At 42.2% G+C, this 19830-nt stretch overlaps 1 protein-coding gene across 1 annotated transcript in view; it reads right to left on the reverse strand.

Moving 5' to 3' along the window:
- Window positions 1-19830, reverse strand: part of SYNE2 (spectrin repeat containing nuclear envelope protein 2) — a 277882-nt gene that overhangs the window by 22584 nt on the left and 235468 nt on the right. Inside the window, exons 97-100 of the mRNA XM_054567455.1 lie at window positions 18789-18914; window positions 15068-15223; window positions 12802-12960; window positions 11873-12039 (exon numbers count right to left, since the gene is read on the reverse strand). Of these exons, the coding sequence (XP_054423430.1) occupies window positions 11873-12039; window positions 12802-12960; window positions 15068-15223; window positions 18789-18914 (608 nt within the window). The remainder of the gene's footprint in view (window positions 1-11872; window positions 12040-12801; window positions 12961-15067; window positions 15224-18788; window positions 18915-19830) is intronic.

Here is a 19830-nt window from a genome sequence, read left to right on the forward strand (position 1 = left end):
CCTTCCGCAGCCCTCGCCCTACCCTGACAAAACTGTTTAATCTCCTGAGTTTTCAGGTCAAGTGGCCAGTGGCCTCTCTGCCTCCAGCCCTGCACTGTGCACGTGGCTTCTCTTCCTTCCTCCTGGAGCTTCCACCACTGCCCCTTGTCCGGGTGCCCCCGAGCACGGGAGCCCCCGCGCCCTGCATGGTGCCTGCACCCTCCGCTCACTGTGCGCCCATCACGTGTTGCACCGGGTTTGCTCCTTCGGTATGCTCAGCACCTCCCACAACACCTGGTGGACAGGAGGTGTCGACAACCTTGATGGAACGAATAAATGTGTGTAAGCCTTCCACCACACGCTATTTAAGTAGACCGGGGGGTGGGGCTGGGGGTGGTGCGCGTGGGTGTGTGTGTGTTGCATCCTACAATTGACCAACTCAACCCTGGGACTTTTTGCTCCAGCTCTATTACCAGCTAGCTTTGTGATTTAGGGAAAATCTTTTCACCTCAAGTCCTCCCATATCTAGTAGTCCTCTGAGGACCCTCAAGCTTCGAGGAGGTGGTAACATCAAGGTGAAGTTAAGGCCAGAAATCTGGAGGTGACCAGACTTGGGTCTCTACCTCCTATTGGATTATCTGTGAGCTGCATACCCCAGCAAGGAACCCAGTTTTCCTGGTTCCCAACTTTCTTGTTATGTGCAAAATTATCCACCTTGCAGGTGGCTGTGAGACAAGAGGATGCACGTAACAGAGTGAGTGCTCACTTAGAGGCTAGGTCTTACTGCTGCGGACTGGGATGATGCGATGCCACCTACAGGGATGTCTCACTTGTGTGGCACTGGACCTACCACCTCTGTTCATAATGTTCCATTCTCAACATTGCCATGAGGTAGGCAGGCTTAGAAGTAGGTTGTGGAGCCTAGTGGTAAAGAGCACAGACTATGGTCAGGGTCTGGGTTTGAATCCTGCCTCTGTTTAATTCTCATCTGTAAACCAGTGTTAACAGGAGTCAGTACCTTTTCACTGGGTAGCTGAGGGGGTTGAATGGGATATAAACATACAAAAGGCATTTGGCACAGTGCCTAACAGCAACTATGGTCATGATAATTTTGAAGGGGATATGTTTTTCAAATTACATTCTTACTGGAAACATCACAAGGAGGGATTCTCTTCAAAGCCACAGGATAATTTATTAAAAAGGAAGTAACAGAACCCAGGGCTGCGCCTGGATGCTGTTGTAACTGAAGTCCCTCCTCTCTTCCTGTGGCTTCAGCAGTGCTCCCTCCTCACCCTAATGTCTTGTCACCCTGATGGCCCAGGGACCAGAAGGAACACTCCATATAAGGCCAAGCAGCCACGAATCCCAAGCCCCTTGGGATAAGGAGTCTCCCAGTTTGCACGGGGACACCTTCTGGGAAGGCTCTGTCTGGAGGAGCAGCCCCGCCCTAGGAGCTTCCACCGTAGGTGGGGGATGGTGCTCAGGCTCAGCAGCCTTTGCACAGCCCGCCTGCCCCCTCCTCCCAGAACAGCAGCACCACTAGAATAGGCTGACCCTATTCCAGCCTGAGGATCCCAGCTTCTCAAGCTAAAAAGAGGGCTGGAGTGCGAAGTTTGTAAATGAAGGGAGCTAACAAGCAACAAAATAACCTGGGTGCAAAACACAGAGGATGCAGTGATCCTGAACCCTGGTAACCCCAGGGTGCAGTGTGCAATAAGCAGAGGGGGCGGTAGGAGGAAGGCGGAGGGATGACCCGCTTGGCTTCCCTGGGGCCATGGTGCTTCAGGCCAGTGGTACCCAACCTGGAGGGCTCATGACACACCAATGCGGTGTGGAAATAAGATATTAGACTTTCTATTATCATCCCATTTTTAAAAAATTTCTACACGAGGTATGCTTTAGAATTTACAAACCTAATTACTAAAATGGGACATCTTTAGAACAGGCTGATATCTACTTGTGCGAGGCCTGTTGTGCTTTACATGCTAGCAACTCATTTCATCCTCACAGATGCTATGAGATTGGCACTATTAGCATCCCCATTTGACGGATGAAGCTACTGAGGCACTGAGCTTAAATAACTTGCCCCAGTGATATAGCCATTAAATGGCAGAGGCAGGATTCCAACCTAGGCAGTCTGGTCCAGAGCTGCTGTTCTTAAGCACTTTCCTTGTGGAACCGCATCTAAACCTGCGTTATGTTAATGCGCACATATTGGGGCTACAGGATGGTTTTTGTTCCTTCAGGGAGCATGATGAGAAGTCTAGACTCATGGCTCCAACATAAGCTGGGGAAGGTTTGAGTGGGTGCCTATCCACTAAGTGCTAAATTTGGGTACCCATGTTCAATTCTTCATGGTTTCCTTACAATAAACATTTTTTTTCTCTAAAATTTTTAAATCTGCATCTCCAAAGTTATGTTATTGATTTGAGAGAGAAGGAAAAGGGGGAGGGAAGAAGAAGGAGAAGGAAGAAGGAGAAGGAGAGGGAGAGAGACTGATGTGAGAAATATCAATCGGTTGCTTCCTGTATGCACCCCAACAGGGGATCAAACTACCCCAGGTATGTGTCCTGACTTGGACTTGAACCTGCAGCCTTTTGGTTTTATGAGACAAGGCTTCAACCAACTGAGCCACACCAGTCAGGGCCCTTTCAATAAACATTTAACCATTTGCTTTGTATTGGGGTCCTGTGCAGATCCCGAGGACGCAAAGAAAACTGAAAGTATGTCTGCTTCCCAAAGAGATCATGCTCTAATTTTGATGTAATGTAGACACTATAATACAATAAAGGAGGTGCTCAATACATATCTTCTGAATCAGTAAACAATGTTCACTTATACCTTTAAATCTTTTTCATAAATGAGGTGGCCATGTTACATATTGAAGATCGGAGCACCTACAAGCCATCTTGCTACAAAACAACCTCCTGCCACACTTCAAGCCTCACATGCTCCAACCCTTGGTTCCATGTTGGGCAAGTGAAGGACTTGACAGACAAGCACACCAACCACACACATACGGAGGGCAAATCAAAGAGGAAGATCAGAGGGGAAAGAAAGGGCCACCAGGAAGCCAGAAAACAGTCATCCGGTCAGGATTTAACATGTTTCCATGTCCCACCCTCTGACTGAAGGCGTAATGTCCAACAATCTGCGGTGACAGAAATAAATATGGCTCCTCAGATAATATGTTGCAACTCACTCTAGGGACCGTAAGATGTACTGTTGAGTTTGTATCATTCCATTCTGTACAGACACTAAGATCCAATTATCACCCTTCTCAGGTCAGGACGTATGTGTCCTTTGCCAACCCAGGCAGCCGACCTGAAAGTCAGACCTCATTGATGTTGCTCTTAGAGAAGTTTAAGTCTTGAGTTAATACTGAGAAACAAGGAAACGCATTCAGAAACCAGACTGTTGGTGCAGGGAAGCAACCACAAAACTGCGTGACCTCTACCACCGAGGCAATTTGCGTCGCTCGCCATCTCTGCACTTGCCATGTTTCTCCCAGGTGCGCTAGGCTAACATTGCTCACGCATATATTTCATTACATCGTATTTCTCCAGAAAAAATTAAGCTTGACTTCCTGAGCTAAATTTCAATTCTAAGTATTGGAAAAGCAAAATACTTAGGGGCAAAGGGGAGGTTTTTCACCTGTGTGGCCTATTGGAAGACCTGAATAAAACATTTTTATATGAAACCACACAAGATAAGAAATTTGCCTGAGCAATTACAAATTAAAAGTTCTTTTGCAGGGACTGTGGGTAGAAATGCAGAAAATAATCAAGGTGAACAAAGTTTTTCTTTTATCTTAACTAGTGATGGATCAGAATACAGTATTTAAGAACCCTGCTCTTCCTCCAAAACAAACAAAAATCAAGCCAGGTTAGTATCATGCTACGTACCAAGCCTAAGTCTTACAATGTGTAATGGAGGCTTTAAGTATCAAATTCATGTATATGGAATAATTTACATTTCAGTCCTATACACTTACACATGAAAGGGTCTACAGTCAAATGATAAAGGCGCTAGATCAGCATAAGGTATAACAATTCCAATGCCAATGTGGACAGCGTAACTTAAAACATACTCAGGAAATATTCTTAAAATATACACAGGAAAACTGAGATGGCTGAAGGATCTGAATTTGTCTCCAAACAAACAGCTATTCAGACCTGTGGGCAGCTGTCAGTTGCTTAAAACACTGTACAAATTCTATACAATTGCATCATTTTAAATGACTAAACATCCTTATAGTAACATAATCAATTACTCCAAGATCCTGAAGCCCTGGTTTGAGGGCACAGACATTACAACACACTTGAGCTAATTGCCTCTCTGAAGCGTATATGTCGCAGGAGGACTTCCATTTTGCACACAGTGTAATCACGGCTCTCTCCTGCTTGTCAAAGGCTGGCTGCAGACACCACACGCATGCTGACACCGGGAAAGAACCCATCCCCCGATGGCTGAGCACACACCCTCCACAGCCACCATCACATCGGCAATTTCTATTGTAACCAAAATGAGACAGCGAAAGAGCAAGACACACGGAGACAGCAGCCTCCCACCGGCCACAGGCAGAGCTGATGACCAAGATTGCACTTACTGTTGATGAGAAAAAAATCATTCCTCATGGTGAGCGAGAGCTCCAAGTTCCCGGCTGCACCTCCACCTCCCAGGGACGAGGCAGCCCCTCCCCCGCCCGCAGGCCTCTCCATTCACTGGTTCAGCATCTTGCACAGGCCGCCCTCCCCTTGCAGCCACAAAGCAATACCCTAAGGAAAGGAAGAGACCTGCTTCTCTGCTAAATGCAATTTTTAATCAGTTTTCTGCCTTCCAATAAACAAATATCCCAGCTCTTTACACAGTCTTTGTTCTGATGCTGCAGGACTGCAGTGCTGGGGGAAGCAAAGTCACTGTGTTATCTTGGCTATGGGTTATTTATGAAGTGCTATAAACTGAAAGGAGAAACATTTTAGATTGGGGCATAGACAAGAGGATTTCTGTTCTTGTCAAATTAAATTTCTCTGTTCCGGGTTTAAAAGAAATGGTGAAATCTGAAGCCCCTGAGTCCTACAGGAATGCCTTCCTCCCAGCCTCTTAAAGAAGACATTTCCCTGGGTGCGGGGAGGAATGGTTCTGCCCTGCTTTCTTTAGTCCTGTACATCCTGGCTAAGGAGGGGCAGAGTTCATTTAGTCCATTCCTCTGGTTTTTGCAGAAAAAAATCGCTTCTTGTAGCATAAATGGAGCACAAGAGTTGGCAGGGGGAGAAACTTTGCAATTTTTTTGCTAGCTCCTCATAATCTAAGTATCTAAAAATCCCTCCGCGTCCCTAACTGCAGTTCTCTGTCTACACGACCCTGAGTGGCCCTGCTTACTGCAGCACCTGGGTTTGCGTCCAGCCCCTTTCAGGCTCAGTGCCAGCCTTATTTTGAGACTAGATGATATCAGTCATTACTCCTCAAAGCCCGACATTTAGTCATTACTACATTCCTTACCTTGACACATAGCAAGCATTTTCTAGACTGGTGAAACGAGGCGTGCAGATTTGGAAACAAATATGAAGTCTCTGACTGACTTCTGCCCACAAGCTTGGCTGTCCCTGGAACCTGCTAAATAGGGCCCCACAAGGCTGAGGACCCTGGACCTGTCTGGTGCTGGATACAGGCTACTGACTGGCCATTGACCGCATCAGTGACAGCTGCTGTCTCCGTCAGGAAGCTCCCCAGCCTGCAGGAAGGCATTGCTGCAGGGTCTGGGAGCAGTAGCCACCTGCTCCAGAGGTGGAGCGATAGGGCTGATGGGAAGGTAAAAGGAAAGGCAGGAGGCTGACCTCACATCTGGCTCTCCCTCTGCTAAAAGCTCTAAACTCAGTCCCACTGGATCAGGCAACCTGCTAAGACCAGAGCACGGTTGACTCTATGAGTAGGAGCATTGTTTGGTCTTCCAAAATAGCCTTGAGAAAACACAGATAACAGGAGAGCAACAAAAATCTTTATTGGTTTAAGAAGGTACACATCTCCCTGCCCATTTTTCAAGAAAGGAGAAAAACAATCTTGACACACAGTTGCCATGGTAATAACTACTGAGTTTAAACGGCAACATTTTAATTGCTACTATTATAAAACAGTGGGCTTTTCATGTTTGTTAAAAAGTTTTTTCACAGACTTGATCCTTTCAATAGTGAGAGAGCTGCCTAGTCTAAATAGGAAGGAACTGTATAGTAGTATGTCTAAGTCCCTTCATCATAACACTGGCTTAAGAATGCCAAGTCTAATAATAAAGCTACCATCAAAAAGACATTAGGAAAAAAGGTAGTAACATTTTTATCATTTTTTTAAGCGGGGAAAAAAAGGGCCCAATGTCCCTTTTAACATAATGAACATTTAGGAAATTGAGTTACATACAAAAAAAATTAGAATCACCAATGACGCCAGCATCGATACATAACCAATGTGTATATTCTGGGTTATGTCTTTGCACTTAGCTGTCTCATCTGTTCCGGGCACCGAAAGCTTTGACTAGATCATCCTCACATGCTGCTAGAAGCGTCTTTACAAACAGCCTCTGCCCTCCATGTGTCTGAAGAGGCTCCACCAAGAGGAAGAACCAAAGAGTGACCCACTAAAGGCACAGGACCCTGCTTCGGAGGGCAGGGCTAAAGCTTCAATTAATAACTAGGGAGGGGTTCTGGGAAACAGAAGTAGATGAGTGTTTAAGGAGCTGAACTACTGGGATTTGAAAAAGAGGTGAGAAAATGTGTTGGGGTGAGTCTTCCTCTGGCATAAATCCCACTAAAGGGACACACTGGCTTTGGGAGCTTTGGTCTGTGTGGGCTGAATCAAGTCAACTTTACATCTTCTTGTCCATCATCCAAACTCCTTTGCGTAAACTGTTCTTAATAGGTAACCGAGCTTCTTCCAAAACACAGGATCGCATGTGTTGCTAGTTCTGAAAAACAGCTTCTGTAATTCAGTTGTCTTCCCAGCATTTAGGTCTTCTTGGGTTGCTCTCCTTTTTTTTTTTTTTTACTACCCGCCCCCTCACCCAATTGCAGAGCAATGTGTATGCTGGGTTGCTTTCCAAAGATGTTATCTAAAAAAACACGGGGAAGAGGAGGAGGAGCTAATAACAACAATTAAAAAAAAGTTTAACTCTTCATTTAATCTATCAAAAAAGCATAGTGGTATATAACTGATTCATGTCATCAAGTTGGATTCAGTTTTGGACTAACCACGCCATTCACCAAAAATAATACAGGCTCTGGCAGAAGGCCTGCTTGAGTGCAGTTGGTAGGGTAATAATATGGGTGTAATAATTTATAGTTTTAATTTCAACATTTCACCTAAAATGTCAAGTGGTGTGCTTGAGTGTGATATTGTTATGTTACAGAATCACATACTTATGACTTTGTAATAGAAACGGGGTGTTATTTGTGCCAGACCCTGTATATAGTGCTTCAAATGGCCTTTCTGTTGATGGAATTAATAGCATGTTTTATAAAAGTTTAGGTGTCACAAAGGTAAGAAGCTGCCCAACCGTCCACGAGGACAGCTAAAAGCTCCTGCAGCGGTTCCGACAGAGAGCCTATGTGAGAACACCAATGCCCACACTGGGGCCTGTGCGACCTCATGTGAGGAAATCGGCACCGAGATTGACTTAGGCTCCCCGAACACCCCTGGGTTATTTGGTTATTTCAGAAGACGTGTCCTTCAGGTTCTTTGTCTTAAAGATTTTATAGAAGCTGAAGAACCCTTTGCAAGCAGAGGGAAAAACAGTTGTTTGGGTCTAAGCCCTTCCCCTCTCAACTTACCTATATATATGGTGGTGCAAAAGTATGTTTACAGTTTTTAGTACATGAAACAGACTTTATTCTTGTATAATCATATCTTAATTATTGTATTTTCCCCCAAACAATTGTAAACCTACTTCTGCCCCACTCTGCACAGCCATGCGAACCTCACCAGAGGCCACCAGCACACGCACGGATGGGCCCAGCGCTGTCCTGGTGCTTTTTTATCCAGGATCTTGTAATGGTTGATCAACAAGGAAACTGAGGCGCACAGAGGTACAGAAGACTTGTTCACAGGAAGTGGCAAGTACAGGATGTCTGACTTGGCACAGCACATGTCCCTTCACCCTGCTGCTCGCTCTGTGTTCCCCAGCCCAGTACCACTGGCAACACCTCAGCGCTTGTGAGAAATGCACACTCTCAGCCCCACCTGGACCTCCAGAACCAGGAGCTCTGGGGGTGGGGGTGCAACCCCCACCCATGTTATCATATGCCCTCCAGGGATTCTGATGCATGTTTAAGTTTGAGAATTCTACACTGAGTTCTTGGTTTTAGAAAAGTTCTGATATATTACCTTTAAAAGCCAAGATGTCAAAGGAGTGAAGTGCTCTTTGGATGCATGGTACAGTGGGACAGATGGACCTTGGCTCCACCCCCCCTCTCTACGAATTGACTGGGCCCTTGAGTCAGTTATTACAATCACTGAGCTGCCCTGGTCCTCTTTGTAAAATGGAGTATATTGACCTTGAACATGAGAGAGAGAGAGAGAGAGAGAGAGAGAGAGAGAGAGAGAGAGAGTGTGTGTGTGTGTGTGTGTGTAAAGAGCCTGGCACTTGAAAATATACAACACTAATCTTTTCCCCTATTACCTGAAATGATCAGAATTTAATGTGCATTTAAGTGACCCTGTAACTCACCACCATTATGTTGAGAATGAACCTGAAGCAACAGGTCTTTTTTTTTTCCTTCCCAATAAACCTGATTTATTGAGGTCTTGGATTTCTGAATACTATTCATAACTTTATAGTCTCCCTCGTCTCCTGCAAAAGGAGTGAAGCTGCAGAGTACTGTGGGCAGGACAGAAAACGTTAAATAGTGTTCAGAATTCTCTGGGCAAATGAGGTCATTAGTGTACCTGGTTAGCACTATTCAAACCTAAATTCTGCAGCCTGTGTTTCCCACCTTCCCTGATGATGATATGATCAGTAGCAGAGAGCAGACAAGGAGCCGATTCTACATGAGGCCAATTTAAGGCAGGTCTAAGCTTGCTGCCTCGATCTACAGATTGACGTGAAGGGGTAAACTCATCTAGGGGTTTCCTACACTCTGGGCCATTTGTCTCAGCCTGGCCCTTGTTTCAGGTAAAATAAGTTGCCAGTATTGTCTCCCTAGTTCCTTAATTCTTTCTCCCCATTGCTTTTAAAGAGAAAGGAAGGGAAAGACATTGATGTAAAGATAAGCATCAATTGGCTGCCTCCGGGATGCGCCCAGGCTGGAGACTGTACCCACAACCTTTTGGTTATGGGATGCTGCACCAACCAATTGAGCCACACTGGTTTGGGCCCTAGCTTCTTAATTTTGAAAGGAGTGGGTTCATTTCAGTGTAACAAACTAGAGGGGTCTGGGTAACAGTAATAGGGAGGCAATACAACTGCTGGTATTGGAATCCTAGTTGCCTCATGTACAGGCTCTAATTGTGGACATGTTATTTAACTTCAGTGCCTCAGTTTTGTCATCTGTAAAATGGGATAACGGTATCTACCTTTTAGAATTACAATGAAACTTAAGTAAAATCATACAGAAAAGCACACTGTTTAGTACACAGCTGGAAGACAATATCTTTGCCATCATTTCAACTCCTTATTTTACCAATTGCTCCTTCCAAAAAGACCACTGAAATTTCACCTGCTGTTTTTTTTCTCCTCTTTCCCACCAAGGAATTGGCTGAAGACAGGCAGCCAGAGAGGAGAAAAGCAAACCACCTATTAAACTCTGAAGTGACATAACCAGAGCATGAATAATTAAGAATGGACTGTCACTCTAGTCTTCAGGAAGCACAGTCCATGAACAGGTACAACGTCACCCTTGATTCGTGTCAGGTGCCCAAGAAGACAGGATGCAAAGACAGAGTCAATAAAGACACACTATACACAATTTACCCAACAGAAACGATCTTTTTCTTATGCACTGAAACTTTCATTCACTTCAACACATACCTGAAAGCCCTGTTCTAAGCGATGGAAATGAGATAGTCAAAAACGCCGGTCTCAAGGGGGAAAAGATCTCTTTCACTATTAGACATAGCCAAAGGAATCCTCTTCTACTCAACAAACATGCTCCTCAGTCTTAGAGTCTTCTCAGGGAAAAACAGTGATAACCACTCAATAAATGCGGGATCCCACATGTGCCAAATGCAAGACACATGTCATTATGGCCATCTCTGATGTGAACAGCGCTGTTAGGCACGTTATGCAGATTTGGAAACTGAGGCTTAGAATGATTAAATCACTACTCAAGTTTCCACGATGAATAGCTGATAAAGTCAGCACGGGCTCCAAACCTGTGCTCTTAATGCTTACTTGGATTTCTAGTTTTTGTTTGGTTTTTTTTTTAACTGGTAGCAGAGAGAAGTTAGATTCAGCCCAGCTAATGCTGCCAGCCCAGTCACCTTAATGTCTGTCTTCCGCAGACCCTCTGCAGCTAAAAATCCACAAATGACTCAGACTCTACCTAGGACGCCAAGACTTAAATTGAGATTTAAGGCCTTCTAGGACTTAGCCCCAGCCTACCTTTGTAGCTTCATCTCCCACGTCAATGGAGCCTTCTTGTCATTTCCTGAAGAGCTTCCTCACTGCTCTACCCCTGTACCTTGTTGCCCACAGCATACCTGTCTCTCTCTGCCACCAGTAATGTTCAAGGGTCCCAAGCCCTCATTCCTCATTCACAACCACCTGGGAACACCACTCTTCCGTGAGGCTCCTCCTAATCCCCACCCCCTCTCCAGGAAGCTGAGATCTGAGCCCTCAAACCACTTGGCTGCCCAGATGTCAACTCCCATTTACATAACTGACTCATCTTACTTCCTGCCTGTAATTCTCAGGTCGAGCCTGGTGCCTGTGCTGCAGGTCCACTTATGGTTTACAGTAAACAATGAGGTAAAGGAAATGCCAAATTATTAGGAGTATCTTATTTTCATTACACCCCAATACTTGAGTCGCCTTACAGGTTCTCCCGTGTGTGTGTTCAAAACATAAAAGCCTCACCTGGCCAGTAGTCATACAAGGTTGCACAAATGGTCCCAAAGCGCAGTGACTGTTTTTTGCATGTCAGGTTGCAATGAAACAAACAAACAAACAAAAAAGAAACAAAACGATGCAAAACAAAAACACTTTGTTTGGGGCCTGTTTCTGGAGACAGAATTTGAGAACAGGAAACATTTAAAAGCTTTGAGTGGCATTGTCATCATTATTTTTTGAGAAGATAAAATTATCAGTCTTCCTTCTGATAGTGCAGCTCTGGAAAATACAGCTTTGATCTGTAGCCACAGCCGTGCCTCCTCCCAAGTCCCCCCTTAGGACCAGATGCCTGCTGCGCACTTGGCACGCCTGGCACACAATGAGGATCTCTGCCTCAGTGTGCCAAGCTCCTGCCGTGGGGGCAGCTGGGGACCTCCAGACCAGCATCTAGAAATCGAGCCTATGTTCTCACCTGCTTGCACCTGCCACCCACAAGCAGGAAGTGGCAGGCATGATTCCATATGGGGGACATGCAAGTCCTAACGCAGAGTTGGAATTTCTAAATAATACCTCCTCAAGCCCCTCTTTTCAAATTGTTTCTAACTCTCATTCAAACCTAACCTAATTCATGTGAAATTTTAAGCTAAAGGAAAAAAACTATTAAAGTGGGATATACTAAAACATCATCTTTCTATATTGTTGAAACAAGAATCACTACTCATTTGTGACCAAACTTTGCCCTTATATGCAAGTTTATAAAACCGCTGGACCACCTTAGGGTTAAGACTGGGCTCAGTTGCTAGGTCTGCGGGGCAACCACTGCACCCAGCGAGTAGGATTCGTTTTTAGACCATCTCTTACCTTGATCCAATGACATCAAAAAGGTGCTGCCAGCGGTCGTTAATTTTACTGAGCTTGTCATCGATCTCGGCTGCTCTCGTCTTGTTGCTGGCCTTCATCAGCTGGTCACCCATTTGCTTTAACTGTAACTTGTTTTCACTGAACAAGTTTATTTCTTCCATGCAGTCCTGGCAAAGTCACCAAAGCAAAAAGCCTCAGTTACTGCCAAAAATTCATTTCTTTGCTGGGCAATAAACACACAGTTGCCTCTTTAAAAAAAATTTTTTTTAATTAAAACCTTCCCACACCTGTTAATACAATCCTTCAGTGAGTGGCTAACAAGTCAAACGATGCCCACTCAGCGTACGTGTAATACGTAAAGCAGCGGTCACTTTCTTAATTGGACAGCCCCAGTTTCCCCTCACAGATTTCTTCTAATCTAACCTACCTGGGAGTTGGGGAAAACTGAGTATAACTGAATTAGCCAAGTATCAGTAAGAGTTTTCCTGAGTGGCAAGAACATTTCTACCTTTTTCTGTGGGGATCAGTGACCATTTCAAAATAATGAGCCCCATTACTGCCGGCCTTTCCCCTTTGACAAGGGGAGCTCGGTAACAATCACAACTCGAAACCATAACTCACGTGGGGTGTGAACAGATGCCTAAGGAGATATGGGTCCCTCCTCTGGCCAGGCCTCCTGAGAGAAAGTAACTCCCCTCAGTACCCAGCACCGTGCCCAGCTGGGATGGCTCCCCACTTCCCATCTCTCTGCATTCCTCACTCACCACCCCTTCTCTGAGGAGGAAGGGAAAAGAGTGAGGAAGTCCCTTCAAATTTCTAAAATGTTATTGGAAACATACCCATAACACACCATTTTGAGCCTGGCAGTGAGTACGGCAGAGAATCCCATGGAAGCAGTAACTGCATTCCTCTGGGTGCTTGTTGCTTACCTTCTGTAACTTTTCAATCATTTCTTCGATACTAATATCTGCTGTCTGTAGGACTTTGTTTTCCATTTGCACCAGCCATGCACACAACTCTTTATTTCGTTCATTGAACACAACCCATGAATTGAGTCTGTCTTCGATCTCCTGTTTGCGTATGGCCACCTAGATGTGAAAATGCACTTGGCAGCTGAGTATGGACAGGAAGGAAAGTGGTTCCTGTCCCTTCCCCCATTGAAAGGACTATGCATTTCATTCATTTTCATTAGTAGCCCTACAGACTTAAATTACTATGTTTTTGCCTCTTAAACTCCTAGGGTTTAGCAACAGATTTCTTTTTTACTCCTTTGATAAATGTCATAAACAAAAACAATACAAAGAATATACCTGAATTGTCACTGACCAAAAGGATTCAGTTTTATCCAATGTTATTGGGTTATATTAAAAATCAGAAACAGAAAAGGTTAGATGAATACATAAAGCATCCCTTAAATTTCTTCTGTTTCTGTTCTTTTAATGTACATTTATTGAAAGCTTGTTACATGCTAATTTATAACTTTATGACCCAAATCCTTTCCCTTTTAAAAAATAATGTCTTTACACCTACTTAAGGACAATGCCCTGCCTATTTAATTGAAAAAACTATAATACAGACCAAATTATAAATCTAACATTTGTAATGCAAATGGACCATGAAAATGAAAGTCATTTACATATTCTAGTATTCTATTTCAAAACAAAAACAAAGCAAAATAAGGTTAAAGAAAAAAACAATGCACATGCCTCATTTAATTCACCTTCCTGTCATGTACTACAGCTTTGGGCAGAAACCATGGAAATGGGGCCACTCACTGGTCTGCAGCAAGAAAGCTGCCCCCACAATACCCAGTGCTCCGGGATGCTCGCGTAGCCCCTGAGCTGCTATTAGCAAAAGGTCTTCCTTCTCACAGGGTTCACATGTACTACTTCAAATAAATACACATTTAAAGAACAAAATCAGCCTTCTAAATGTAAAAAAGAAAAAAAAGTTTTCTCACATGTTAAAAATCTTTTGACCATTAGAGTTGAAAGGGGCAGCTAAAGAGCTCTTTTGGGAAAGTTTTAACACCCCACTTTACAGATGGAGAAACTAAGGTTGAACTGCGAGATATGTTCCTGCTGTGTACAAAAACACCTCTGCTCTTTTCAGAGTGAGGCAAAAAACGTCTAACGCTTGTACTCCCACCCAATCAAATGTGTTAAAAAGGTGCAGAGAACCATCTCCCCAAAACCCAGCTTTGTGTTTCTGTTCCTTGGGGCACCTTTTCATCTTTGCTTTAAAAACGGCCGGCATTTGGCACAGCATTACTTTGGTAGGCTTTGTGATGGTAACAATTAGGAGCATCTGGGCCCCCGTCTGGACTTCCTACCTTTCAGGATACTTTTCACAGTTTCTAAACATTTTCTTTTATATAAAATTTGAATAAAAATTCTAAAAGGACATCAAAAAGTAGGGTACATTGTGAATATTAAATACGAAAATCAGGAAGGACAAATGTTTTTACTGTAATAAAATGCATTCAGAAGTGTCTGAATTTCAACTCTTAAAAATACATGTTGTAATCCACAAGAATGAGAGTCAGGAATTTATTTTTCTTAGGATTACATGTTCTTAAAACAAAGATCTATTGAACCCTTTAACTCCATCCTGATCCTGTCACAAACACAAACATACACTGTAGAACACCCTCACTACAATCCAATCCTTAATCACAAGTGAGCCACTGAGGTACGGAGTGCAGCAGATCCTTTCTTTTAGAGAGTTTTAAAAACCAGCTACTTCAATCAACATTGGATTACATGTGAAAGCATAGTCCTGGGATAAAAGGTGGCCGATGTGGGATTAAGTCTGACTTGGCCCAGAAGAGATGCTGCAGAGATTCTCCTCTAAATCCGGATGCGATCCCTGTGCTGAGTCCTGATCTAATATACAGATTTGTGCTTGTCATTTGCACAAGACAGAGAGCACAGCTGATCATAACTGCAATACCCCCAACATTTAAACATTATTTCTGTAAAAGGCTCATTAAAAATGTGCCAAGTCTCAGCACTGAGTGCTGGAGAAACAAAGGGTCAAATCTGCTGAACGGTGCTGCTGCCGACTAAAGGAACAGCGCCGGCCCGGCTCCAGCTGAAAGGGTTCAGTGAAATTAAGCTCTTTTCTACTTTGCCTGGCCTCCAGAGACATTTCAATAAACTCCAGAACTGCCGTGCCCTGCAGCAACTGACTTACTCTTAAGCAGAGGTCCTCCCATTGTCTGTGCAAATGCTCTATTTGCTCCTTCAAAACCATCACGTCCTCCACCAGAATGTGCTGGGTTAGGTCGGTTTTCATAGTGTGAAGTTCTTTCAAGTTCTGAGTCCAGTTAGCCAAAGACTTCTCTAGCTCCTGCATTTAAACCAGAAAAGGGAGAAAAAAACAAAAACAAAAACAAAACAAAACCTTCAACTCAAACTGCTGCTGTTTCCAAACCTGTAGGCTAATCCTTTGATTGGACTCTGGGGGAGGGGAGGCCCGGAAGGGGGCGGGGCCGCCGAGCCAGAAACAGCCCAGGGCAAGCGTCTGCAGTCGGGGTTGGACGTTCTCCACCACCTTTTTCTCATAAGGAAACTCTTTTTCTACCTCTATTTTTATTTTCTCAGGTAGTTCAGAATTTTATATAATTAATTCTACTTTCAAGTCATGCAGGTCTTTACCTTTATTTAGAAGAAAGCAACAATCACACACACACTTTTAATTCTGAAACTATGTTACAGAAATGTATAAAGTGTGATTTCTCATTTTTAAAAACCAAAGGAACGCTAAATGCACTGTTGCTACTGTGGCAACCATAGTACAACAGCTTCTGTTCAAAGGGATTTTGGTTAACTTTCCAAAAGAAAGTTAAATATAATGAAAGAAAAAGTAAATTGTTCCCTAATAGCAGAGACTGGTTAGCAGAAAATTTTCTGTGGCCCTGGGAACTTTATTTTTTGAAGTGAATTATTTGTCAAATTTAAACTTTTTGAATTCTAGGACTTAATCAAGAAAGTTACTTTCATAACAGGGCAGGTAAAAGGAAACAGCCAGAACACTTAGGGGTCATTTGCATTGTGCTTACAGTTCTTCATACCTCCCAGCACAATTTAAGGGTCTCTACTCACACCTATCAATATGTATCTGAAAGAAACAGCTACTTATTTATATCAGATATAAGCCCTAGGGTTGACAACTATGAAAATGTGTTCATTCTGATTGATTTTCAGAGTTCTAAAAGCTACACTTGATATGATTTCACAACTTGCCAACAAGAAGTTTAATAAGAGTCTGGAGAATTTTTTTCAAAGGTTGTGTGGAGATTAGAAATGACATCTTTATCAGAAATCCAGGGTAGGTAGGAACCTTCTTAATCTAATAAAGACATCACCAGCAAATATACTTAAGGGTGAAATTTCAGAATAATTCTTTTTAAAGTCAGAATTAACACAAAGGAGCCAGCCATCACTGCTTCTGCTCAGCAGTGCTGTGGAAGTACTGACCAGTGTAGAAAGGACAGCAGAAATATATATAATTAAAAGGAAGAAACAAACAAACAAAAAAGGTCATTTACACAAACAGTGATTGTTGACATAGATATCCGAAAGAATATATAAATTATTGAAATTAACAAAAGAGTTTACCAAGATGGTTGAATGTAATACCAATATACAAATCTTGACCCTACGAGACCCTAAGAAGTCACATCTCCAGGCATCAGTTATAAGCAGAAAATGGAATTAGAAAAAGGCAAAACTTCCAGTATTTTCAATAGCGTCAAAAATAACACACCAAGAAATAAATCTAACAAAAGATGCATAATACTATGTAAAGAAAATTGTAAACTATTACTGAACATGATCAAAAGGAGAATCGTGCCATATTCAGGAATAGGAGTACTCAATGTCAAAAAGATGTTATTTTTTTTCTCAAATTAATCTACAAATTCAATACTATTCCACTAAAACTCTTATCAGGACTTCTCCTGCTTTGACAAACTGCTTCTAAAAGTTGTGGAAGATCAAAGACCCAAGAACATCCATACTAAGGTGGGAGAACAAGGTATGGGTACATAGCATGCCTGAAATGAACACCTGATATAAACGCTGAGATAAGCAGACCAATGGCACAGCGAACCACGAAAGGAATCGTGTGTGTGGAAACGGGACATTTGACCATGAGCTATTCAATAAACAGGCATCAGGACAACTGATTATCCACAGGAATAAAAAAAACTGGATCTTTAACTTCAAAGGAATATACAAATCAATGAATATAGATGTAAATTGGAGAGCAAAACTTGAAACTTTGAGAAGAAGACCCAAGAGTCTAAACTTTATGACTTTAGTATGGTGATTTCATGAAAGAAACAGAAAACAAATCATGAAAGAAGATAATGATAAATTCATCTATAATAAAATAACAAAAAAAGTCCTTTTTTTTTTTTTTCAGGCAGTGACACCAAGGAAAAATACAAAAAGAAGCTCTTGGATGGAAGAAGACATCTGCAATGTCTATACTCAACAGAGAAGAATAATCCAAAATAAATAGGTGGCTATTTCAAATCAGTGAGAAAAAGACAAACAGCCCAACAGAAACATGAGTGAGGAATATAAACTGGCAATTCTTAGAAGGCAAATCTGAAGGGACAATAAATCTGAAAAAAATGTTCAACTTACTAGTAATTAAACTACAAAGAAATACCATCTCATACCTATCAAATGATCAAAAGTGTAAAAAAAAATTGACAATACCAAGTTACTAGAGAAGGAATAAATTGTTTTATATTGTTATAATGCATACAACACAGCAGTGAGAATGAATGAGTTATAGGTATCAATTGATGACTCAAAATCATAATGAGGGGTAAAGGGTAGATTATATGTGTTATGCAGTATGGTAAGTGTTCATGTAAAGTTTAAAAACAAAGTCATACTTGTGTATTTCCCTGAGAACTACAGACATGTAGTAAAATGATAATGAAGTTGGCTGGGATGGGAAAGTACATTGGAAACCGTACAGGGCGCCAAACCTGTATTTGTCATGTTTTACTTGTCAGATGACTGATGGTTTCATGGCCGTTTGTCATACCATTGTTTGGTTAAAAATACTCTGCATGTTAGAAATATTTACAACGAGGAAAAAAGATGCAGGGAGGAGCACACTGATTTCCAGCACGGCTTCAAGTAGGAGACAACTCATGTCTTCCCAGTTTTTTCAATTAAATTGTTGAAGTCACCAAAGGAAGGGAAAAAAACCAACCAACTAACCAACCAATCAAACAAACAAACAAAAACAAAATATATTTCAGTTGGCTTTTGATATCTTTTAAACATCAAACCTGAAAATAGGGAAGAAACACAGGAAATTCCTGATCTGGGAATTTTACTGCCCCAAGTTCCTACCCATAAATATGTCCTGTCTACAAAGGCCTAAAAGATGCGGAAATTTTTGCTAGTGTGATATTAATTAGTTAGAATTAATTAATTAGAATAAAGTTTGGAAGATTTCATAAAAATGTTATAATTGAGCAAAAAACTCAACCTATTGGCTTTCAAAAAATGAATTCTTTAGTCATACTTTAATTTCAAAGACAAGGTCATTTGATAAGGGGAGAGCCGCATCTTACATTACAGAGGAGAGTGAGATGGAAAGAGGACCTAAGGAGAAAACCTACGAGACCCTAAGAAGTAAATCACTGCAGAAGTCTCTCATTTTCATGTGTAGATCTCAAAGAGTATGGATTCTAATTCCTTTAGAGGCCAGGATGCTTTGTTAGATAAAACATAGGAAGAATGTTTTCCAACTGCACATGAAAACTTGGTTTCAACACAGAAACTGAAAGGCAAACACACACACACACACACACACATACACACACACACACACTTCAGCTTCTCAGAAAACCGCTAGACCATGCTTGTGAATGCTACAATACCTTAATCAGCTCTTTCTCTTTTTGGAGGTCCTCATGAATTTCTGGAAGAGGTTCTTTACTTTGTGCCTTTAAAGCGTGCAGCCTGCTTTTCAGCTCCTTGATTTTCTTTTCACACTGGTCCCAGGTCTATTTGAAAACAGTATTAAAATTGGTAAGTACTCTGCTATTTAAGAATGAGTTATAGAACCAGAATAACTTACTTAATCCATGTACTGCATTTAGCCATGTATAATGTGCACATCACGTTTTTGGGCCAGACTTTCAGGGAAAAAAATCGTTTTAATATTGTAATCAAATTATTTATTTATTTATATTCAGAGACTCATTTTTTTGTATTGTAAAGGAATTTTGGCATTTTTTGAATATATTATGGTACAACACATTTTATGTAACAAATATTTGCAAAACACAAGAACAGACAGAAGGTATTTCAGGTATTACCCATATATAATGCACACCTTTATTTTTCCCTCAAATATTTCGGCAAAAAAGTGCACATTACACACAGCAAAAACAGGGTAATTGCTTTGCTAAATGTGTTTTTGTAAATCACAGAGACCCAGTTTCTTTCTTGAACAAATTGTGGTCTAAAAGAGCAGAAGGGAACACCAGTCTGGTTGGACATCTCTGCAGCTTTACGTGTGGCTCATTTCAACCACTGGGCTGGTTGCCTTTTGTTTCAAAATACAGTCGACCCTTGAATGACTCAGGGGGTGGTGCTGGCGGTGGTGGCGGTTAGGGGCACCGACCCAGTGGGGCTGAAAATCCCCATGTAACTTAAGGTGACCCTCTGCATCCACAGATCAAAAGCAGTTTTCAGTCTGCAGGCCGCTGAACCCACAGATGTAAAACCCAGGGATGTGGAGGGCCTTCCCTATGCAGGGGAAAAAAAATGAGTGGACCCGTGCAGCTCACACCCATGCTGTTTAAGAGTCATTGTATTTCTTCCTCCCTCCCCATAACCCTGACTTATATAATCTTATTTTCATTTTAATTTTGGAGAAGTTCACGTTTAAAAGGCTATTATAAGAATTCTTCAGCG

This window comes from Pteronotus mesoamericanus, unplaced genomic scaffold (assembly GCF_021234165.1).
Source record: "Pteronotus mesoamericanus isolate MK-2021 breed Mesoamerican mustached bat unplaced genomic scaffold, CSHL_Meso_final contig_182, whole genome shotgun sequence".
In the NCBI taxonomy this organism is placed as follows: Eukaryota; Metazoa; Chordata; class Mammalia; order Chiroptera; family Mormoopidae; genus Pteronotus; species Pteronotus mesoamericanus.